This window comes from Parasteatoda tepidariorum, chromosome 7, assembly GCF_043381705.1.
Source record: "Parasteatoda tepidariorum isolate YZ-2023 chromosome 7, CAS_Ptep_4.0, whole genome shotgun sequence".
Lineage (NCBI taxonomy): Eukaryota > Metazoa > Arthropoda > Arachnida > Araneae > Theridiidae > Parasteatoda > Parasteatoda tepidariorum.
This window is the reverse complement of record NC_092210.1, coordinates 7,063,429-7,089,386: the sequence shown is the minus strand read 5'-3', so window position 1 is coordinate 7,089,386 and position 25,958 is coordinate 7,063,429. Positions and strand designations below refer to the sequence as shown.

Here is a 25,958-nt window from a genome sequence, read left to right as displayed (position 1 = left end):
TTTTATAATTGCGGAACTGTCGACCAATTTTTGCATTTCTGGCTACAGGAAATTAAATATTTTATTCACCTCAAAAGTTAACATTAATTCAGCAAACAAAAGGTTTTACTACTACAGTATCACATTAATAGAATAACTGTCATTCGAATTTTAAAATTATAATTTTTTTATTTATTAATTTGATATCTGAAAATTTCTATTTTAGTTTATTTATGCAAATTCATAATACATAATAATATTCATAATAGTTGTACATGTTCATAATAACATTTCCTTGTTAACACTGAACTCACTTCTATATACAAAATTTGCAAATCAAAGTAGTCATCATCTGGTACTCTTACAGGGTTGACATCCACAGGGAATTAAAAAATCATCTAAAATAACAGGGAAATTTTTCATTAGAAACTGTGAAAATACAAGGAATTTTGTTTCTTATTTTTGTCTTTTAAAAAAATGGTAACCACTTGAAATACAATCTATGGAATATTTAAGAATGATATTATAACTATATTAAACTAGTTTATTTACTATAGCATTATTTATTTTAAGTATGTTCAGCTGTTCCTTTTTCCTTAAGTTTTTTTAGCAATTATAGCTAGTATAATTAGCCCAATACAGCTCATGCAAGAGCACAGTGATTGTGTTTCCTCTTGATATATTGTGTACAATATGTACAGGGTAAACAGGTAATTTTTTTTCCACATTTGCATCTGGGGGTAGCCACGATCTGGGTTGTATGGTCTCAATGAACCGCGATGGCTCAGGGGATAGAGCATTCGCCGTCCTATAAGGTGAACCGGGTTCGAATCCCAGCAATGGCTGGTCGATACGAATTCCGCATCCAGCTTGCACCAACCACAGTACTGATTTGAAATGTCCTCAGTATAGACGGATCATGGGTTAGAGTCCCCTTGCCATCAGGCTAACCGTGAGAGGTTCTTGTGGTCTTCCTCTCCAGGTAACACAAATGCGGGTTAGTTCCATCAAAAAGCCCTCCACAAAGACACATTTCTCCCAATGCTTGATCCAGGAGTTCCCTTGTCTTCTTGTTTGGGTTCAAAATTACAAGGCTGTGGAATTGAAAATTAGTAGTCGTAAAACAAAAAAATTGGGTCGGCTGTTCAACCATGGCACTGTGGGCCAGAAGACCATGATCTTTGGCTTAAAGTCAAAAATTAAATTTTCAACTAAAATGTGTGTAAGCAGTTTTAATATAGCCCAAATTAAGTATTCATAATCATTCCAAACATTATAATTTACTTTTTGGACCCACAAGAGTACAATGTAATGAAAAATATGTTTAAAAATTTTTTTTAAATTTAACTTTTACATTTTTATTTCAGAAATATATATAGGAATTTCACATTACTGTTACATTTTTATCAAAGTAATTAGTCTGAAATTGTAGTACACTTTTTCAGTTTGTTGGATTAGTTAATACTCTTGACAAACTTATAGTTTATATCTTATCATTTGACATTTTACAATGTTTCAATGACTTTCGAAACTTAGTTCCAAAAAGTTCCGCGTGGTAATTAGCTTGTTGTCTTCTTTGATGTTTTTTCTCTCGAAAAAACCTGTCCCTTTTTGCACAAAATAATGTTTTTTTTCTTCAAGTTTTTGCGTTATTTTCTAATTAATTCGCGTTATTTTGTAATATTACTTCGGAAATATAATTTGCTTTTCGGGCAGATANGGGTTACTTCCATCAAAAAGCCCTCCACGAAGGCACATTTTTCCCAATGCTTGATCCAGGAGTTCCCTTGTCTTCTGGTTTGGGTTTAAAATTACAAGGCTATGGAGTTGAACATTAGTAGTTGTAAATCAAAAAAATTGGATTGGCTGTTCAACCATGATTATAAAATAAAATAGAATATCATGACGTGTTCTATTTATTTGTATTTTTGAATTTTTTTTCCAGAAAAGAGTGATGCAAGATCTTCTTGGCTGCGGCATACAAGTGGAAGAGCTTGGAGGAGAAGTGCAAGCAATTCCAATATCTGCGTTAAAGGTATGCTTTCTTAAGAAAGATTTATATATTATGTTTTTATGTTAGTGAAGTGTATTCAGTTGATGCAGATTTCTTTTGGGAAGGTTTCCTCATTTTTATCTAATTTCTGAAGCATACAATTCTATTAAAATTCAAAATACTTGGATATTTACAAAATAGGGTGGTAAAATAATGGGATTGAACATTTTTTTCATTTATTATTGATTGTGTATTACTATTATGTATTTCATTTTTTTTAGTTTATTACGAAAATTAATTTTAATTCTTAGAAAAAAAGTATTTCAGTCATTTAATTGTCTAAATAATTATCGATTTATTATTGCTTAAAATGTTTTATTAATGTGTACTTTTTTAAAAAATATTTTAGTTTGAAAATATTTCTTTATGTAAAAAAATTCTTTCATAATTATTACTAAGTAAACATGTTTATAAAGTTTCTTATTTAAAAAATATTGGCAGTTTTTGTTTTATTTATTTATTTTCTTAAACATCTTATTTTTGAGATGATAATTTCCCCTACACTTTCATAAGTTGTTCTAAGAAATTGATATTGCTGAATTGTATTTCTGGGAACAAAGACTTGTGAAGCTAAAATTTTTCTTAAATTTCACAAGTCATTTGGTTTACTTTTCTCTGATGGAAAAAGCAATTAAACTATTTGTTCTTTGGTAATGTAAAATAAAAATTTGCATCAGTTTTTAGACAGTTGATAAATTATAAGATTTATTGGAAGCGTATGCAAACAAGAAACTAAAACAGCAAGCTATTACCGATTTTGTTATAATCCTCTGTAACTTGTACAATAAATCAGATTACTCCTATTAGTTAATTACTTTTCAGCAATTTTTATTTCGTATAAATGAATTTTTAAGAATTGAGCTCCAAAAATAAGTTAATTATTTTAATTTTGTCTGAACTATATTTTTTCTTACTTTATAACTTTATTTTATCTTTTAAAGTAATTAATTGCATTTATTTTGAGGTGTATAGAAGTTATTAATTAATAACTTCTATACACCTCAGTGTGAAACTTAAATATTTGTTGAAATGAAATCTATATTGATCTATTTATAATAGAAATTTAAGATAAGAAAATGCAAATAGATAACAGAAAATATTTGTGTATTATAAGATTTTCACCAAAAAAATTTCTGAACTGATAACATGAAATTTTTTTTTGTTCCCCTTCGAGTTGACATTAACGGGGTTTGACTATATATATATAGCCGAGCCTCATTATTACGAACATGAAGGAAAACTTTAAAAATTTAGGACATCGAAAATTTGAGTCACTGAAAATTAAATATTTTAATTGAATATTGAAAGTTTTTTTTAAAAAAAATTCTATCAAAATGGCAACTGTATTGACATTTAAAAGTTGTATAATGTGCATAACTATGCTTTTACATTTTGATGAAGTTCTTTTGTTTAATCATCCACATTTTCTGACGCCTCTCCAGGTGCTGTAATCTTTTATTATTTCTTATTCTTCATGATCACATCAAGCTGAAACTTTATTGTTTACAGTAACTATTTCCTTATGAATAACTGTTTGTTTTGGATTAATTAAATTTAGCAAATTCTTTCAGAGTGGATATCTTTATCTATAAACATATCTTGTATGTCTCATCATCATAGTTGGCCAGACAGCCCAATGTGGGCTAATGCCTTCCTCTGAAGATTTCTCCTTAATGACTTCCAATTTGATCTTGTATGTTTTCTTATTCAGAAACAAATGATTGAGCTCTTTTCAAAAATGATAAACTCTTTTTTATTAGGGTTTTGAGAAGTGATTCATAAAATAATTCAAGAAAATATTTTGAAAATTGAAATTTTAGAAAACATATTTACTTCTTCAGAAATTAGGAAAATCAAATTTAATGATCAAAAATCCTTTGTAAAATCAAAAGTTACCATAAAATTTGTTCTGTTGAAAGATATTTTCTTTATTAGCAACATCGTACAATTTGAAATTTTACATGGTACTAAAATATTATGTTATCAATGATCATGATATTGTGAAGTGACTGTATATACATATGTATATTTATAAAACCTCAAATAACTTTTTTTTTATTTTTATGCAAATTTACTTCATATCTGAATTAAGAAACTAAAAAAAAATTGCATAACACAGTAAATAAACACTATTAATGTTCAAAACAATGTTGCTGTTTTTTTAAGTACTTGACTAACCTTTTCTTGTTCTTGTGAAAATAACGGGGTTAGGTTTCGCCCTCTACTTCTTGCTCCCATGATATTTCCGGGCTGGAGTGTTCAGAAGTAATGTGCCAATAAGAATAAAATTAATTCATTTCTTTTGCCGGGAAAACATTTTATTTCTCATTTTACACACCAAATGGCAGTACCAGGATATTTTTAAGGTAATTGTAGATAGTTAGTTTATTTTAAACTAGATGTCAGCACTAATCAAATACGTCTATTTATATTTCATGCTACGTACTCTGTATTTTATGTTTTGAAATTTATCACACAAAAAATTGTGTATTTCTTGAAAATTAACTGATCGTTAAGGGCTTAAACAGAAAAGTTGTATTCTTGCAAACATTGTGTTAAAGAAATTCTTTGTACTTTTCTATTCATGTGCATAATCAAGAAAGGAAAAATTGTTTTTATCTTAACATAACATCCTGCCTCACTAACTTGTTAACACCATAAAAAGTATAAATGCTATTGTTCCGGTTATCTACTTTTTAAAAAATTTTCTAAGCGATAAAGTTTTCAGCCACCATTTTGTTTTGTATTTCTCCCAAAAATTTATTTTGGAATCATTTGTCAACTTATGATTTGGAAATATTTTGTTATATGAATTGTGAACATATTCACTATTCATGTAATAAAAAAACTTTTTCAGAATTTTGATTTGTTCCATTTTTTTGTTGAAAATAATTCCTAAAAATGCTTTTTTTATGTAGCTACTTATGGTCTAACTCCTTAACTTATTTTTCCATTAAACTCTTCAATTATGATCAACCTATATAAAAATAAATCAATAATAATAATGCAGGAAATCATTTATAGGTAACACTGTTTTTTTCCCTTTTGTCAATTAGTTATGTAAATTAAGCTTTTTACCTATTGTGAAATACAGAAAATCAACTTAGATCACCTGACAGATGCTATCCTGATACAAGCAGAAGTGATGGGTGTGGCTGGTGACCCAAAAGGAATGGTAGAGGGCGTTGTCTTAGAGGCTAGCCTAGACACTTCAAAAGGGTAAAGTGTATATACACTTCATAAAAATTTTATTTTTTTAATTATGTTTTATGTTTTTTTAATTATGTAATTAGGGTTCCACTTGAACTTTAATTTCAGTATTTTTTCAAATTAAAGCCCAAACATGTTTAGCTTTTGAGAATTTTCACTGAATTCAGTAATTTTAAAACTAAAAAAAAGGTTTTAATTTCTGAATGAACTTTTAAGTAACTTTTAAGCTTGACAAATTTGTCTCATCATGCTATTTTAGTATTGCTTTGTTTTAATAAGGTGACATTCTGTAAAACATATATATTAATCAATAAATTATTTGTTGATATTAAGAGAAATTTGATTTTAGAAATGGAAGAATATGATTTCTTTGTACCAATTTGTTTAATGTGAGTTTTTATTACTTTTTGTGCAGCTTAGTGTGTTAAAACTAAAATCTGCTTAAAGATATAAATTTGTCTCTCTTGTCAATCACCCGGAGTAGGGTGATTTGGAAAGCTTGAGATGTATGGGATTTTTTCTTCGACTTAATAAATGGTCGAATCAAGGCGAACCGTGGAGCGAGGTAAAGCAGTGTAATGCTGCCGTCCATCAAGGATTGAACTTTGCAGTGTTCATTGTCACCAGTGTGGAGGAGTGCATGTGAGAAAGATGCTCATCGGCCATGAGCAGGGATTGAACAAAGCACTCCTATGACCCTTGTAGGATGATCTAACCTCCATCAAAAGAGTTTAAATTTTCTACTGGGGGGAGCTAGGAAACTTTCTATGGTAGTTGCCGCTCATTACGTTCATTTAATGGCACAAATGTTATTTGAGCATGCAAGCACTTCACTAAAAGAAAATTCTTTAGCACAGCAAAATTATCTTTAACTCTGGAGCAAAAGCTTTTTCAACATGTTTTTTTTTTGCTGATGGAATCTATTGCTTTGCAAACAAAAATAAATTCTGAACAATACATATATCTCTTTACTCCAAATTGGAACATGGGGCTTCTATCATAGCTCTCCATTTCATTCTATTTGTGGCCAGATGTTTTATCTCCCTTCATGTCTTTCTAATTGTTCTCAATACTCTTACCATTGTCCCGTGCCAAATATACCGAGGGTTCCAATCAAAAACTTGTTTTACTTAAAATTTATCTGGTTTATATAGAACATGACCAATTTATTTCCATTTACGTTTTCTAATTTCTGGTTCAATCGGTTTCTGTTTTGCTTTTCTGAAGATTTCTGCATTATAAATCTTATGGAACTGTTTGATAACACAAGATTCTTCTTAAACAGTTATTAATAAATACTTGAAGCTTTATTGTGTTATTTTTATTCTAGTGTCATGTCTCAAGTCTATAGAGTAGGACTGATTTTACAATAGAATTGAAAATTTAAATTTATGTAGAATTTGTTTGTTTTTGTTTTTCTCCAGAATTTATTGAGAGCGTATTTGCTTTGGGCTTTGTTTAATCTTCATATATCTTCATCAATTCCTTTGTTAATTATACTTTCAAGATACATAAAACTGTTTACCTCTTCTAGTTTGTTATTTTCTAAGAATATATAATTTAATGTTTATGATTAATTTTCAAAATTTTAGTCTCATTTTGGTTGATAAAAGGCCCCATTTTCTTTGCCTCTACATTTAAAATGATTGTGTTTGTTTGCTTTTTCTTGATAGGTGTTTGTTAATAAGCATAAGTTGTCTGCAAAATCAAGATCAAAAAGATATTCAGCAAGGTTCCATCTTACACCCCTTCTATTCTCTCATACTCTCTTCATAATCCGGTCAATAGCAATTAAAAAGATTGTTAAAGAAAGTATACAACCCTGTCTAACACCCGAATCAACTCCAAAGGATTCTGATTGTTGACCAGCAGTGATAACTCGTATATTGTAATTTTTATAAGTATTTTTGATGATGTTTACAAAACATTCAGGAATTCCATAGTATTACAGCAGTTTTTAGAGTGTTTCTCTGTGTAAACTATTGAAAGCCTTTTCAAAATCTATGAAATTTAAGTGTATTGTTAATTTCCTTTCAATAGAATGTTCGACAATAATTCCTAATGTTGCAATGTGGTAGACACATGATCTATTAGCTTTGAAATCTGCTTGCTCTGGTCACAGTCTTTTGTTGGTTGTTTTTTTTTTAAAATTCTTTACAACACTATTCTAGTGAAACTTTTGCTACATATATTTAAGAAAATGATTCCTCTCCAGTTGTCACATATCGTCATTTTCCTTTCGTATCGCCATTGTCACATATCTTATTTTATAAAAGTAATTGAACAACCGACCCAATTTCTTGGGTTTACGACTACAAATGTTCAACTCCGTAGCCTTGAAATTTTGAATCCAATCCAGAACACAAGGTAACTCCTGGATTAAGTATTGGGAAAATTTTTGCCTTCGTGGAGGATTATTTGATGCATTTGCATTACACCTCCCACATTTCGTTAAACCTCTCATGGTTAGCCTGATGGCAAGGGGACTCTAACCCATCATTCTTCAACCACTGAAGATATTTTACGTCAGCACTGTGCTCGGTGCAAGACAGATGCAGAATTCGAATTGACCAGCCACCACTGGGATTTGAACCCGGTTCACCTCATTGGAAGGCGAACGCTGTATCCCCTGAGCCATCAGGGCTCCATTGTCACATATTGCCATTTTCCTTTCATATCGTCGTTGTCACATATCGTTAAATGTTTTTGATAGTTTTATCAGCGGATCTTCGCCCAAGTCATTAGGACACTCTTCGCTCTTCAAGATTTTATTAAACAGATCAGTTAAACCCTTGATTGCAGTTTTTAAACTCTACCAGAGTTCACCAGGTAGGTTGTCGCTGCCAGCAGCTTTCCCATATTTAAGCAATTTTCTTGCTTGATGAACCTCAAACTGATTTGCTGGACCTGCGATAATTGTCTGTCTCCTAAAATATCTTTCAAAACAGCGGGATTTTTTCTGTTCAAGTTTTTTTTAAAATGTTCACCCCACCTTCTTTTGCTGTAAGAAAACCGTAAATAATAACAATCTGTAAATAAAAATCATAGAAGAAGTATGAACTTGTTTTACTAATTTTCATTTTTATGTTTTTAGATGCTTTGAAAACATGCAACAATGTGATTAATTTTGTATTTCAAGCATAAAATCGTAACTTAAATATTGACACAAAAAAAAGTCAAAGTAAAATTAATAGAAAAACCTGTTTAAAAAACACAAGGCAAATGTTGATTCTAAGCATTTCAAGTACCACACAGTAACTTAAATATTTAAATATGAAAGACTAAAAGGAAAAAAACTGAAATTAAGGAACAACTTTTCTTTAATTTTCCTGTTTTAAGTACACAAAAAAAGAAAAAATTAATTTTCAATGTATATCAGCTGACAAAATGTGCTGTAAGAGACAATTGACCAATAATAAATAAATGTTTTTATATTCTGCATTATCAGAATTTGTTTTGTATAAATTTAAATTTAAAATTGGTTATTACTTTTATGAAATTTATTTTACCTTAATTTTTATTTCTCAGAAAAGTATCTACAGCATTAATTCAGCGTGGTACTCTAAAAAAGGGTAGTGTCATTGTTGCTGGTACTTCTTGGGCGAAGGTAAGCATCGAAATGTGTGCATAATTTTAAATTAAAAATGATTATCAGTTCTTGTAAAACTTTATTTCATTATAAATTTTTAAGTGATTATTTTTTTTTTTTTTTGGTAACAATGAGTGTTTTTAATTATTTTTTTTTTATCAAAGTCTTTTTTTTCATATTTAGAGTTATTATACATTCAAATAAATTATCAGATTTTTTTCTTGATTATATCTCAATTATTTCATTTAAATTTTGCATCTAGTTTTACCCTTTATAAGTCTGTAGAAACTCTATTTCCAACTTCATTAATTTTTAAATGTTCTTGCGATGTTATTTTCCCACCTATAATTTGGCGGCCATTAGCTAATAACTTTAGAAAATAAAAATAATTAAAAGAGAAAGAGAAACTAATACTTTTCTCTCAGGTTTATTTGTTAAAACACAGAATTTATAAATTTGATTATTTTTAACAGGACTATGAAGTTGATTGGGAAAATGGCGGACTACAACGCTCGGAATTTTAAACTTAAAGACTCTGACTCTCTCATATATAAGTAAACATTTGCTGCAGCTTATTTTTTTTTTAAAATATAAAGGAAGTAATAGTTGCTACAGAAAAAATTGGAGCATGGCAGATTATTTATTTTAATTAACATTTATTACGAAATAGAAAAACGGGCATTATTAATTTTTGAGAAGCACTATAGCTTTTTGGCAAGATTTTCATTAATTGGGGAACGTGGAATCGATTCGATAATCTTCCTAGCAAAATGGTCTTTCCACGCTATTTTGAATAGGAGTAAGAGCTCTTACTGTCAGAGCTACCTCTCTAAACTTTTCTAGATAGATTTGTATAGAAGTTCTAAAAGAGGTGTCTGGCAAGAGCGATCACATTTCTTTATTTCTTCTAGAACTGCATTGAAATTTTGTTTGCAGTTTTTCATTTTTACACTTTATTCTTTATTTTTATGTTAATTATCCCTGTTATGATCCTTTAATGTTAATTCTACTTTTCCGTATTTCGCCATATCTCAAGAACTTTTTAAGTGAATTAAAAATTTTTTGCACACAACTATGAAATTCGTTTATCAAAAGATAATTCTATGTAAAATATCACTTTAAGTAAGTATTTATTATTTTTTATTATTTGGTTTAATAACAGCCAAAAAAATTTTGAATTGTAAGGTATAAAATGTTTTACATCATTTTTAAACATGTCATTTTACTTGGCAAAATACAAATTTTGATTGAAAACGGTTGAATAGTTCCTGAGATATTTGATTTTTAAAATACAGCTTTTTTGAAGTTCTACTTCTCAGGAACAATTTGACCGATTTCGTTTAAATTTTGTATTTTGCCATTTAAAATTGCATTCTTTAAAATGATGTAAAAAGTCAAATGCATATTAATAAAAAATAAAAGTGGTATTTTGCAGGGAATTATTTTTGGATCAGGGAATTATATTTAGATATTGCACACAATCATGAACTAATTTTATAATTGTGAGCAAAAAATTTTCAATTCGCTTAAAAAGCGCAATACACAAAAAATAAAATTTACATTAATAGGTCCAAACTTTAGACTGGTCTGCTGACCAAACTGTTTGGGCCATATTTCCCAGATTACTTTTACCCCCTATATTTTGGGGGTCAGAAATCCGGATTCATTGAAAAAAGATATGTGTATTCAGAGAAAGTAGGTTTTTGTAACTAATTTTATCATAACTTAAAATATCGTCTGCGCTAATTAATTAGCATATTTGAGGTTACCCCTTTGAATCATTAAGATTGACTTCTAGAATATGAAGATCCGATCATTGGATCAAAAGTTATTCAGGGTGGTCATTTTTTTATTTTGATCACTGTGCAACTTGGATTGAAAAGTGATTTCCCTCTTACTTAAAATTTTATCATACCCTTGTTGATGGTTACATATTCTATACACTAAAAATGGATTACCTCACGTTTATTTTGCTTTATTTTATGCTATTATGACTGTGTGTGCGTTTTTTTCTAATGTACTGATTAAGTTATAGTCTAAATGAGTCCTTTATTTGCTATATATATAGGTGCGTAACCTATATGATGAAAATGGAAATGTTCTAAAAGTTGCGACTCCTGGTACGCCTGTGCAAGTGGTTGGTTGGAAGAGTTTCCCTCCTACTGGTGAAATCATATTAGAAGTAGAGTCTGAGGTATTTTCTTGTTTACATTTTTAAAATTATAAAGATAGTAAGTTAGCTAAAGATATTAAGTGCATGCTTTTCTTTTTTAGCTTGTATGTCATTTTTAAATGGCATTTATTTAAAAAATTGTCATTACCTATTTTGCCATGCAATAGAAAAATCAATGTAATTTTCAGTTCATAGATTTTTCTGTTGCAAAATTTCAATGTAAAAATCAATTTGTAAAATAAGCTAAATTGCGAAATAAATAAATAAAAATAATAATAATTCTTTAATTATATTTTTGAAATTTTATTTTAATGTTGATAGTATTAACAAGGGAAAGAATTAGTTGTCAAGCTCCATTTCTCTGAAATTCTACTGTGAAGCTCTTAGCATTGCGTGGCATTGTTCTAATGCTGCTTCAAGTTGCTTTCATCTCACTTTTTTGCCAAATTGCTTTATTTTCTTAGCTCTGGGACATAAAATAATAGACCTGTGTTTGATAACCATGGGGTACAGGCCCAACAACCATGAACCCAAGACCCTCGGAATTAGCAATTATTAGCTTTCCGATTTTAAAAAAAAGCTTTAAGTAGTTTCCTGTGCTTTTTCAATGGAACCGTATTGTGCGACATTGTGGACCCTAAATTTGTCTATAATTATTTAATTTGGTTTGGTAGTAGAGGATATTATAATATAAAATATGGTCGAGTTTGAAAATTATACATTAATATGAAGGGGAGATATGGAGCAATTTATATGTACCGTATATGAATTTAAAACTCACTCCACACACTATTGAAATAAGTAAGAAAATTCTCAGTTAAAAATATAAGAAAATATGTATATATTTTTATGTCACTGGACTTAACTGAAATCTGAATTAAGTAGGCCATAGAGAACTTAACTCCTCTAATCAAAAATACTGTGTATCAAAAATACTGAGCACAATTCCTGTTACAACATGCTCTGTTAAGAAAAGTTTCTCATGTTTTAAGAGGATTAAAAGATATGTGTGAAAAAAAAGCAAATGCAAAATTTTATTGGTCATTTATTTAAATAATATGTAATAATAAGAACTTCAGAACCATTAGTTAAAGTTGTTTGCAGAACGAATATAGTGAATTCCCGGTTATAGTGAAATTTCTTTCCTCAAATTGAAATCCTGGCTATGCCTCTGTAATGTTCATTTGTAATTATGAAAGGCAGCTAATTATTTCAAAATCAGAATTCATTTTTTATCTATCTATGCTCGTCTAAAAATTAAACTTTATGTCAGGTTATTAAATTCATGAAATAGCATTTCATCTTGTTAAGAATTTTATTTTTTTGGTGTACCTAAGTTGAAAATAATGTTATGATGGTGCAGGCAATAAATAATTATGTATATTCAACTATATTAAAATAATCACATTTAAAGTTATTATCTTATATTGTTAACATAAAATACTTTAACTAATTAATATATAAAAAAGGGAATAACTGGTATGGAGAGAACTTACCCATACTGCACTTCATAGCATCTCTGGACTGCACGCTCTGCACAACTGCCCCTCTTTTTCGGATCTTATATATTATACCTTTTTTGTTTGATAAATTTTATAAACTCATGTTTGTGAAAATCGCAGCACCATGAAGGACTTATGCGAGTCAGCTGAAATTTTCAGGAAATGCATGATATGCAAATGTTTAGAATTTCAGATCCGTAGCGCATGCGAATGCTGAGCAGCGTCCTCTTAATGGCTGATGGATCCGAATAAATAGACGGCTGTAGCGAGGCGTGTAAGGTTATCTGCTTGTGGTAAACGTTATCTTAGTCGTTACTTATGCCTCTTCGACGAAAGAGAGCGAGTTTTCAACAATTTGCGGAGTTTGAACGGGGGAGAATCATCGGCCTTCGGGAAGTTGGATTATCTTATCGTGCAGTAGTCGCTCGTGTGCAGCTTATCAGCAGCACAGTGATGCGTGTTTGGAAGCAGTGGACGAACGAGTGTCAGACAACTCGGAAATCCGGGAGTGCTCCGAAATGTCACGTCAGCTCGCGACGATAGACACCTGGTCCGCATGGCGCTGACGGACCGTACAGCTCCCTCTAGACAACTGGCAGCACAGTGGCCAATAGCTACAGGTGTTTCATTGGGTGCTTCATCAATTCGTAGACGTCTGCTGCAGCGTGGACTGCGCGCAAGGACTCCTTTATACAGTATCCCCCTCATGCTAAACAATCGCTGTTTGCGGCTGCAATGGGCCAACCAGCATAGGGACTGGTGTGCAGATTGGCAGCGTGTCGTGTTTTCTGACGAATCCCGCTTTAATTTGTGGTACCATGATGGCCGCATTCGTGTCAGACGCTCTGCCGGTGAATGCCACCTTCCGGAGTGCGTTATCGAACGGCACTGTGGACGAACATCCTGAGTTATGGTCTGGGGTGCCATAGCATATCATGGACGATCTCAATTGCTGCGAATTGTGGGTAATCTGAACAGCAACCGGTACATCAGTGAAGTTCTACTGTCCCAAGCTGTTCACTTCCTTCAAGCCTTGCCAGGTGCTGTGTTTCAACAGGACAATCCCCCCCTCATATTGTTAGGACTGTTCAATCCTTCCTTGCATCGCGGCAGGTACAGCTTCTTCCTTGGCCTGTCGCCAATTGCACATGTGTGGGATTTCGGCGTCTCGCTCGTGATCCTCGTCCTGTTGCTTCTACAAACGAACTTTGGGTACGCATACAAACAATATGGAATGCTCTTCCTCAGACAGGCATTCAAAATTTGTTTGTCTCCATGCCACGTCGTGTAGCGGCACTTATTGCGGCGGGTGCTGGCTACACAAAATACTGATTTCGATGTCTAGTTATTGTTTGTTTGCTTTGAAAGTTTAATCATTTATTTGTACCACTACTACTCAACTGTGTATTAAATTTCATTTAATTATGACGATTCCTTCATAGTGTTGCGATTTTCACAAACATGAGTTTATAAAAGTCACATAGTAGATCAAACTTGAACTGTAAACTCGTAATTAACCTTTCCAACACATATTTCTTAAGCCCTAACTCAAGAACGTTTATTTAATTTTGTTAAGGTTCTGTGTACTAATGGAAGTATTTGCATGAATCAATCATTCTTGGAATTATTATCTTAATTCCAAAAATGATTGCTTCATGCAATTACTATGCTATTTTAAATGTTTTATTGTGATTCTGAATCAAGTGAGGATTGCAATAAATGAAATAAGATTAATTATGATTTGCATTGTAATAAAAAGAAACAGCTATATAATTTGAAAATGATTTTCAGAGAATTATATTTCTTTATTCTTTTGTTTTCTTTTATTTCAGATTGAAAAATTCGATTGGAAGTACTGTGGCAAATTTTAGACATGCATATCGTTTTCACTTTTTTCTTTAATGCCATGTTTTTTTCTTTTATCAATATTTTACTTGAATAATATTTTCTTTTATTATCAATGTCATTCATTTTATTGGTCTTGCTTTAATGTATTTACTGTTGTAGTTATAAAGTTTATATTACTGTTTTATCTTTTTTTTTCTTCTTTTTTTTAAGTCTTCAATCTAGTGCATCTGTTATGCATGAACTGCAGTGATGTAGAATCAGCTCCTACGGAAATAAAAAGTTTTGAATAATTACATGAAAAAAAACCCAAAATATTAAATATTCAATACGCAGTTACGCATCCGCATATTCAATACGCATTCATTACCCAATAATTCAATACGAATTATTGAGGGAATATACAGACGGAGTTTCAAAGATCATAATCGGTTAAATTTAGTCCAAACGTTCGGAACCCTTGTGATCTCTCCACAGAATTGTGGTACTCTGTGTAAAAAATTTTGGGAAACGCTTTTTTAATGCAATATAAGACCATTATCTAGCTTTGCTTTAACTTTCAAATTGAAATTATCAGAATTGTGTTCTGTAGTTTGCTTAGATTATTTGTTTGTATTGAAAACGTCATCTTTATGTTTTTATTTCTGAATTCATTTTATTTTCTTGTGTGTACTTTTTAAAATAAATTTTTTCTCCAGAGGCGTGCACGAGAAGTAATTCGATACCGCGAGAGTGTGAAAATGGAAGAGAAAATGATTGCAGATCAGGAGATCATTCAGAAGAAAGCAGATGCGCACACTGAGAAATACAGGGAAGAAAGAATGGCACGCTTGAGTAGGGGACGTTACAGGAAGGAACGTAACTACTTTAGAGAGAAAGAGTTCACTCTTGATTCTACTCCTTATGTGGCTTTTGTCTTGAAAGGTTTGTTCTATATTTTGTTTTAAAGTTATAGTACAGACTAAAAACATTTTGTGTAGAACGCAAATTTTTTATATTGCACCATTGAGGATTTCTAAAAAAAAGCTCTATTTTGAGTTGGAAATCTATAATTGTGTGGCTCACAAACTTGTCCCAAGCTTGTAATATTTTATTTATTTAATTTTAATTTATTTGTTGATTTTTTATTTAATAATTATTTATATATAGTTTTTCTGTGATTACAACCCATTTTAGTTATATTCCATAATTATTACCCGTAAATATTGTCTCATCTTCCTTTTGGTTTATTTATGTGTAGTATAAAGCAACCTCAATGGTTTCTTTGAGACAAAAGAACTGAAGGTAACAAATTATGATAAATAAGTATTCTCTGCCAGTCGCCATTTTTGTATTTAAAATGCGTTCCATTTGTATTTTATTTTTTTAAAAATGTATACTGAACTATTTTGAAAATTTCATAATAATTTTAGAAGTATTTTATTTAGGCTTGTTTCTTAAAATTTTTAATATTTGAAAATTGACCACTGTTAAAAAAGCTATGACTAGCCAGTAGCAAAATGTTCTAATTTTGCTTTATAACATGTAGCTATAGAAAAAATGCTTATAGCGTTTTATTTACATTGTCTGGTAGTGTCGATAAACTTATAAAACGGTAACTATACCAGCAAAAAAGCCAAAAAGCAGAATATTTATTTTAACAAAACTCTTACATTTTTTTTTGAAGTTAGCAGAAGATGACCACACAAATCATAGGTGGGAAAATGATTTCCCACTGACATCTAAAAATTAATGAAGTTTGTGCAAAATTGGGATCTGTTTAGTGCAGTGTTTCCCAAAGTGTGGTACGCGTACCCTCAGGGGTACGGGAACAGTTCAGTGGCGAAATATCTTGCAACAAACGAAAATTTCAAAAATTTTTATTTAAAAACATAAGCTAGCCATGAAAATTTACGATTGCATCTTTTTCTATTGGCTATTTTTTGCAGAGTTAACAGTTAATAATTAGTGGTGTCAACAGTTAAGTAAATACTNTATTTAAAAACATAAGCTAGCCATGAAAATTTACGATTGCATCTTTTTCTATTGGCTATTTTTTGCAGAGTTAACAGTTAATAATTAGTGGTGTCAACAGTTATGATTTTAACTTCTGAGCAATTTTCTTATAGTAAAAGTTTGTAATAAATTCTATTTACTTTGATTATTTTTATAAAATATAATTTTTATCCCTAACATAGAATATGGATCGCAGGTTAGTACCTACAAAACTTTGTACCAAAGAAGAAAAATAAACATATTTTCAAAAAATACATAAATTTTTTTTATTAGTGGTACACAGCGTTACGAAAAATTTTGAAAGGTTACACAAAAGTCATAAGTTTAGGAAACACTGCTTTAGGGAATAAAGTTTTGTCTTTGGGACGTATATATATCATTTAGGACAAAAGGGTTAAATTGTAAATATTCTTCTTGTTTATTTAAATTGAAAATATAAATGATTAATCTGTAATAAAGAGTTATTTTGTGATTCATCAATCGCATCTGTGATAATAAGGAAATAAATATTTTGATTTGTTATAATTAAATTATTTGTCTTAATTTTAGGTGATGTGCATGGTTCAGTGGAGGCCATTTTGGATGTTGTTGATACATATCAATCTCATGAAACATGCCGAATGGATGTTCTCCACAGTGCTGTAGGCAGTGTCACTGAAAATGATATTGAAATGGCTGAAGCTTTCAATGGTACCTTTCATGTCTATTTTAAAAATAAATAAAAAATTAATGGCGGGCACATAGATCTATTTCCCATTCGCCTCAGAAATACCGGAATTGCTACTATCTTATCGTTACCCAGTGGGCCGTTTTGGCTAAACCACGGAGGTGGAATAGCGTCGCTAACTTCATTCAACCACAAGCCCGTTTATAGGGCGGGTTACATTTGATTTTCTAACCGTCGTTGAACAGCCGACCCAATTTTTGGGTTTATGACTACTAATGTTCAACTCCGTAGCTTTGTAATTTTGATACAGTCCAGAAGACAAGAGAACTCCTGGATCAGTACCCCCAGAGGTATTGATTTGTTTTGGAAGCATGGAGGACTTTGCAACTTGACAGATTTAGCGTGCATCAGTCACCATTTACCACGCGATAAGTCTTCGGCCGGCGGCGATCGAACACACGAACTCTTGGACATGGGCCCAGTGCCCTCACACAATCACCCAGAGGGAGGCCGGGATATCCTGGTTGGTAGGGCACTGGGCCCATGTCCAATAGGCCGTGGGTTTGATCCTCGTCGGCTGACGAGTCCCTGTGTAGTAAAGAGTGACTGATGCACGTCAAATTTGTCGAGTTGCAAAGTCCTCCATGTTCCCATAACAAATCAATACCTCTTGGGGTTCTGATCTAGAAGTTTCCCTGTCTTCTGGATTGATTCAAGATGACAAGGCTACGGAATTGAACATTAGTAGTCGTAAATCCAAAATTGGTTTGGCTGTTCAGCGACGGATATAAAAAAAAAACTAAATTTAAAAAAATCACACAGACAAGAGCCGCGATGGCTCAGGAGATCGATCGTTCGCCTTCCAATGAGGTGAACCGGGTTCGAATTCCAGCTATAGCTGGTCAATACGAACTCCGGACCACAGTGTTGACAAGAAATATCCTCAGTGGTAGACGGATCATGGGTTAGAATCCCCTTGCTGTGAAGCTAACCGTGGGAGATTCTTGTACTCTTTCTCTCCATGTAGCTCAAATGTGGCTTAGTCTCATTGAAAAGTCCGCCACAAAGGCAAATTTCTCCCAATTCTTGATTCAGGAGTTCCCTTGTCTTCAGGAGTGGGTTCAAATTTACAAGGCTACAGAGTTGAACATTAGCAGTCGTAAATCCAAAAATTGGGTCTGCTGCTCAACGGCGGTTATAAAATACAGTAGGGAACCGATTATCCGGAATGATCGGGACCATCGCTATTCCGGATAACTGATTTTTCCGGTTTTCTGCATCGCTACAAAAAGTCGTTTTTTTAATATTAAACCAAACTGAAAAATTTTTTTTTGTGGATATAATCTTAAAAAGAAGAAAAAACGATGAAGTAATACACTAATGATTATTTCCAAAATGATGGTTAGGTAAACATCTTTCAAAAAAGAAAGGAAAATCCTAAAATCTTATGAGGAGAAAATTTTTTTTTTTTAAAAATGGCGGGAAAATTTATCGAATTTCGTTCCGGTTTTTTGGTTTTCCGGTTTTCTGATTTCTGGATAACGGGTTCTGTACTGTATTATAAAATCACACAGAGGAAAGGACATAAAAAACAGAGAGAGAGAAAGTTACAGTGGGATTCGAACCCACAACCATTGGAGCAGTAGTCCAGTACAGTAACCACTACACAACAACTTAGACTAGATAACCACAGTGATCAACCTATTTTCAAAAATAAAAAATAATAAATTGTGAGAAGGGAAATAAAAAATCTAGCTCTACTGTTAAGATATTTGTCAAACTTATTTTAATATTGTTTTCTTCATGTCTACCAGTAATGCTTTCGACTGAGTGGGAATACTTAGTCACCTGCTTTTTTTTTTTTGGTTTTTTTTTTCATTTACAAGATAAAACTAACATTTTTATTTTAAAATGTAAGCTAAAAACCAAAAGAATTTCAGCTCTACTTTAACTGTCATTGTAAGTAAATCTTCTCTGACTTATCAACAATGTATTTGTTTATTAAAAATATAAAATTCATTTATAATATGTATTTATCTAATTAAAAAAAAATCTGTAAACTTAAATTTGGGATGATTTATCTGTATTTAAATTAATCAGTTTTTGAAAAATATTTTTTTTTCATTGCTGTTTTTGTTTCAGTCTTCTATTTACAAGTTGTTTCAAATTATTAGACGTTTTATCATATATAGCTTTAAAATTTTCAGAATCTATTTCACAACTAATGAACACTTCAGTTAGTCTAAGTCTCTATTTAACAAGTATGTAAAACAATGTTAATATTTTTCTACTCTCTAAATAATTTATCCTCTATGTGTAAATAATTTGAGACATTATTTTGTATAATTTTACTAAGAAGGCTTCAAAACTTATCCTACCATCATTTCATTTTCTTTTCATCTCATTATTCAAGAAGAATTGAACTGAAAAAAAAATCTAAATATCGCTTTTTTGTATAAAAAATGCCCAACTGAAAATTTAATAATAAAATGTATGTTTCTGGTTACAAAAATCCGAGAAATTGAATAAAATTAGTATAAATCAGGAAAAAGTTGGGGAATTTTTTTCCTGAGTTTTCATGTCATATCTATTTCCGATTTGATTATAATATATCGAAATATATATAGAAAATTCAAACTACGTAGTTTCCAACCTTTCCGCATACTACTTATTTCAGCTATTAGCTTTTAAGAGCAGGAAATAAAATTTTTCTCATTTTTACCCGTCCCCTAGAAAGCTCGTATTTACCTGATTGTTATTCACGCAATTTCAATATAGTTCATAGCAGTTCTTATTTACGAGATTTAAAAATCCAATATCGCGATTTGTATTGAGTCATTTTTAAAATTCTATGTAACGATTCGATTTAAAATCCAACCAACGATTTAAAATCCAAAATCGCTATTTGTATTCATGCAATTTTAAAATCCTTTATCGCAATTCTTGTAAAAGGTAAGTTCATTTTCTCGAATTAGTTATATACTATAAATGCGGCAGTTTTTCTATCGTTGATTCTTGCTATATATAGGCATTACAACATCAGCGAAACTGGATGAGAGTATGTTACTGATAGTTTTGCTATAAATCACGTAAGATTTACTGGCGTGAAAATTCAGCTTTTTTGCCTTTTGGCCTATCTCATCCATGCGTACCACAAAAAGGGAGGCCGAATTTGAGGTGGATAGATGGCGTAGAAAGAGACCGTTTCGTCTTAAAAACTAAAAACTGGAAAATGCCAGCAGGAAAAAGGTTGGCCCAGAAAAAACTCCTTGAGAAGGCCCCCCTTGGGCTGCCGTGCTATTGATGCTGATGGTCATCTTGTTTCATTTTAATTATTGATTATAATTTTTTTCATGTTTTAGGTTTTATATATACTTTCAATGTCAGTGTGCCATCAGAAATTAAGAAGATGGCTGATGAAAAGGGTATCAAGATAAAAAGTTTTAATGTCATTTATCATCTCATTGCTGACATGAAAATAGAAATCAATAGCAAGCTACCTTTAGTGGAAGAAGAGGAATTTATTGGTGAATATTTAATTTTTTAGTTTGCAGAATCTACATATACTTTTTAATAATTTTTTTTCTGCCATTCAAACTCCACTTAATTTCATTCATTTTTAATCCAAAATAATCATCATTTCGAAAGTCATTTTTATTTTATAAAATGGATTTAAAACCATATTTTGATGTTTTTTTGTGATTTTGATAATCATTTATATTCTTTACCCCTTACCTGTTTTAATCCTATTTGATTTTCTATCTCTCTTTACTATTTGCTAACATGCATTTAAAGCATAGAGAACAAAATGTTATATCAAACACAAGATAAAATGGAATGTATAAACCAGAACGTAATATTACGTAAAAACAGGGTGCGCAAAATGCCATATCACGTAACATTACATCAATACAGGCTAAAACAAGAACATTTTAAATTATTAATTAAAGAAGTATAATTAAATGATATAATATATTATTATTTAGAATTTATAATCAGAGGAATGTGATGCCACAATAGGCATTACATATTTCCTATCTTTTAAAATTTCTTTAATTTCTTAAATTAATTTTTTTAATCATTCTTAATTGAATTTTAATTAAATGAAACAAATTACTTAATTTTTATTACATTTTATAAAAAGCTAATATAAATATTTTATTCTTTTCTTAACAACCAATGTAAGGGCTAACTTTTTATTTCAGTGCAAATGAAAAACTCATTAATTCCCTGTCATGACTAAATCAAAAACAAAATCTATTTTTAACTCCATCTATTTATAACCCCACTATTGGGGTAAAACTGGGTCCACATATTACCTCTTTAGAAAATTCTGTAATACTTGAATTTCGATGAAAAGGTAGCAAACATTTCTATTTTCTTTACAAATTAAGAAAATTATACTTGCAATTTATAAGTGATAATCTAGTGTGCTTTTAATTTTATGCTTATGTTTTTGTTTAAAATGTTGTTCTACCATTTCTGTGTAAATTATAATTTTCAACTTTAAAAGTATTTAATTATAATATAATAGTATAATTTTCATTCAAGTTTCAAATTATGATAAAACATCAAATTAATACATTGTAATTATTAATTATAAATTTTGAGCATATATTTTAAAAGCATTTTCGGCCAGCAATTTAGTAATAAAAACATCAAATTGACTTTAAACATGCATTGAGTAATCTATATTCAATTTTAAATACATTATGCAATTTAATAATTTTGAGGCTCTTAATATTTTTTAAATATTAAAATCTTTAATTCCTATTTACTTTTCCTATTATATAATTGCTGAACTGAACAAATAAAAAATATTCAGTTTAGATTTATTGTATGAGATTTTAGAATGTATACAGTTATCACTGTTATTGTATTTTTGATTTTTTGAAAAGATTTTATTGTATCATCATTATGAAATTTTATCATAATATAAATATTTCATAATGTCAAAAAGTTTTATAATTAATGTCATCAGTAAAAAATATTTTTGAGCATATATTTATAATTCCTAAAATTTGTTTTGTAGCCAAGTTGCATGTAATAAGCTGGCAAGAGTATTAGCATAATATTATATTATATAAAATAAAATGAAAGTGTGTTATAAATTAAGAGACATATTTTTGTATGGATTTTTTACTTTAGCAACATATTTCTTCAGTCTAAAAATATAAAAAAAACATTGTTTGAATTTAATTAGAGATTCTCTTAAAAAAGAGAAAGGATAATTTCGAGAAATAGAGCTTAGTTAAGCTTCTATGGTTTCGGGCAAATAGATTGACATTTCTAATGAGTTGTAATGTTTTTTTTTAATTTGTCTTAAGATATCAGTGTGATGCCACAATATTCATTACATATTTCCTATCTTTTAAAAAATTTCTTTAATTTCATAAATTTATTTATTTTTAATCATTCTTAATTGAATTGTAATTAAATTAAACCAATTATGTTATTTTTATTACATTTTATAAAAAGCCTGTAACTGCTAATATTTTAATTCAATACAGGTAGATATTGGACATTGTATCGATAAAGTGGATGCTATTGAATTATTGGGTGAATTGGATCAAAAAATAATTTATGAATTCCACATAAATATAAAAAAGTGACTTTATGCATCAAATTTCTCATTAAAAAGAGTTTTGGTAGTTTAAAGCATTTGAAAATTAAAAAGATGGGAAATATGTTCTGTAAAAATGCAAACAGTTTTCTCATTCAAGCAGCTTGGTTTTCTTAGTAAACTCACAAATTTGCTTCAAATTGATCCTCAATAGCTCATTTGTTCAGGCACTGGAAGTGAAGGACTGGGGTTCAATCCCCACGAGGGCTTCAAATCGGTCAGTTGCCGTAATGTCCAAGAAGTAAAGGCAGATTGTGCACGATGTTGGCCACATTGCCACAATATCCTTCCGTAGGTCATGAAATTCCATTGCTTTAAAACCCAAGAACTCTTGGGTCCACTACAGGTTATTGTGGGAAGGCTTTACTCTTTTTTTATCATTCTGCAAGCATCTTTATAGGGCACAAATACAATCGCAGGGTTGCCACTCCACAAGGAGAACAAGGAAATGCAGGGAATTTAAAAATTACCTAAAATAATTTTGAAAATGTAAAGAATTTTGAGTTTTTCTTTGAAAACTGTGAAAATACAGGGAATTTTGTTACTTATTTTCGCCTTTCAAAAAATGGTGACCACTCAAAGTGCACTCTAAGGGATATTTAAGGATGATATTTCAGTTACATTAAACTAGTTAATTTAATATAGCATTATTTGTTTTAAGTATGTTCAGCTGTTCCTTTTTTCCTTAAGTTTTTCCAGCGATTATAACTAGCCTAATAGATATAGTTAGCCTAATATAGCTTAGACATATGCACAGTGATTGTGTTTTTCCTCTTAATGTATTGTGTTGGAGGAAAAAAATTTTTCCCTGACAATAATTTTTTCACTTATGCACAGGGAAATGTTTTTCTCTCCAGATTTGAGTGGCTACCCTGGTTTAAATTTTTTTTTACTGTTCATTGTTTTTTTATAACTGTTTTTATGATAAATATTTTTTTTTTGCAGGAGAAGCAACTGTTTTGCAGGAGTTTGTTATCAAAGATGGGAAGAAGAAGTTGCCAGTGGCTGGATGCAGGTGCATTAAGGGGATGTTGAAAAAGAGCGCCCTCTACAAAGTGACAAGGAATGATCAAACCCTGTACAGTGGTGAGTGATCTGTCAAAACTGATATGCTAATTGAACTAAGACGCAATAACTCAGAGAAAATTCTTCGGTACTTTCTATCCATCTGACGCTTTTTATGTTTATTAAAGTAACTCCATATACGTTTAAGTTCATCATTCAGCTCTCAAATGACAGGCAGTTTGTAATAAGCCAAGAGTAGTAAAGGCTTATTAAAGAATTATACTATGCAATTTAGTTTGATTGAATGATTTTTTTAAATGGATTTTTTAATAAAGTTTAAAAAGGCAAGAAATATCAAGCGATTGCTGTAAGCTATTTCTATTGGCTAGCACAACGCAAAATACAGGCAACTTATGCAAAGAGCCAAATTTTTCAATCAGTGATGATAGAGCCGTGGTGGCTCTGGAGATGGAGCATTCGCTTTCCAATGAGGTGAACAGGGTTCGAATCCCAGCGATATGAATTTCGCACCCAACTTGCACTGACCACGGTGCTGATATAAATTATTCTCAGGGGTAGACGGATCATGGGTTAGAGTTCCCTTACCGTCAGGCTAACCGTGGGAGGTTTCCGTGGTTTTCCTCTCTATGTAAGGCAAATGCAAGTTAGTTCTATCATTAAAGTCCTTTACGAAGGCAAAGATTCCCCATCCAGGAGTTAGCTTATCTTCTGGATTGGGTTCAAAAGTACAAGGCTACGGAGTTGAACATTAGTAGTCGTAAACCCAAAATTGGGTCCTCTGTTCAACGACGGTTATGACGAATTCAAAAGATCACTGGAACAGGGAGAAAGGTAAAATGACTGGGAAAGAATGTTTTAATTTTTTATGCTTTGTAAAAATGTTTTTTTTTATGGTCTGATTCTTTTTTAAAAGTTAATTTCAGACATTAAAAAAAAAAAGTAATTATAAGTGTTATATCTCTCATCATACAAGTGTTCTGATTGGTTATTCAAGGTATGCCGCTATATATATAAGACAGATATAGGTTTGTAAGCAGAGTATAATATATAAGCAGCCATTGATGATGATTGTAGGTTCATCTGGTGAACGCTCTGGAACAATCCTGTATTCCGAAAATAAGACTTGAGACTAATAAACAACTAAAGAAAACATTTATTTGATTAAACAAACATCTCACACGCCCAGCGTGCTCTCGTCAATACAGCTAGCAGTTTGAAGAAATTACGTGGAAGAAAAAGCAATTATCGCATCCATGTCGTCACTTTTATACTCTGAAGATCTGCACCACTTCAGTTCGCTTCACCAATAGTAATCGCTACCACAGCGACGCCACAATGATGTTATCTTAATATTTTTCTAAGTTCAAAAATGACTCTTTCATTTTTGTATTTTCCACAGTGCCATAAACTCTCTTTCACCCTTTATGTATTTCAGGTCCAATATCATCCCTGAAGCATGAGAAGACACCAGTGGAGTCCATCAAAAAGGACACAGAGTGCGGTCTCATGGTTGAAGACCCTGAAGTGTCCTTTTTACCCGGAGATGTTATTACCTGCTTCTCCCTAAGAACTGTAGCGCAAGTGACAGACTGGAATCCAGGATTTTGACATCTGTCTAGAATATTGTGTGTGATCTATATATAATATATTTTTTAGCTTGTTAATAAAGATTTTAACGAAAATGCATTCTTCTGTTGCACGAACTTTATTGCTTATGTGAATAAGTACAAAATTTTATGAAGTACATAAAGTGGAGGGAAAAAAATTATAAATTTACCTTAAAAGTTAATATTTTCTTTGAGTTTCTTGATAATTTTCGCTAAAAAAAAACTAAGTTCAAAAAAGGATTTAAGCCAAGAGGAGAGTCATTGTGATTCATTTATTACAAAAAATACTCCTGGGACATATTTCTGTTCTTTTATGTGACTCGTTTTATGAAAACTCTGGGAGATTACTTGTTCCGTATATTATGTTCTTGAGTTTTATATGAGAAATTCTTTTAAAATTATTTAATAAAAAGTAACTAAAATAAAATTTTTCGTTGTTGACTTAATTAGGAATTGACAATTTTTTTTTAAATATTGTACTTGTTTTTACTTATTATTATTTTTTTTTGCCTGCAGTAATGTGTAATAATGGGCGAAGCTGTAATGTTAAGTGTTCCCTGAAATCAGTAATTGGTACCATAGAACTTTCATATCTCAACATTTTTCATTACGAATTATAGTTTCTGATTGCGGGCCTTTGAAAGTGAGCATAATGCTCATTACAGCCGAAAAAAGCAACAAAAAAAATT

At 30.9% G+C, this 25,958-nt stretch overlaps 1 protein-coding gene across 2 annotated transcripts in view; it reads left to right on the top strand.

The window, feature by feature from the left end:
• Positions 1-25,348, top strand: part of LOC107455589 (mitochondrial translation initiation factor 2) — a 38,654-nt gene extending 13,306 nt beyond the window's left edge. The window contains exons 9-17 of one of the 2 annotated variants that reach the window (XM_043053340.2): positions 1,925-2,014; positions 5,127-5,251; positions 8,771-8,849; positions 10,900-11,025; positions 15,050-15,275; positions 16,896-17,036; positions 20,376-20,540; positions 23,582-23,722; positions 25,098-25,348. In XM_043053340.2, the coding sequence (XP_042909274.1) occupies positions 1,925-2,014; positions 5,127-5,251; positions 8,771-8,849; positions 10,900-11,025; positions 15,050-15,275; positions 16,896-17,036; positions 20,376-20,540; positions 23,582-23,722; positions 25,098-25,270 (1,266 nt within the window). In that variant the 3' untranslated portion in view covers positions 25,271-25,348. The remainder of the gene's footprint in view (positions 1-1,924; positions 2,015-5,126; positions 5,252-8,770; positions 8,850-10,899; positions 11,026-15,049; positions 15,276-16,895; positions 17,037-20,375; positions 20,541-23,581; positions 23,723-25,097) is intronic. The other variant, XM_071183024.1, reaches the window with a different exon arrangement.
• The last annotated feature ends 610 nt before the right edge of the window (positions 25,349-25,958 follow it).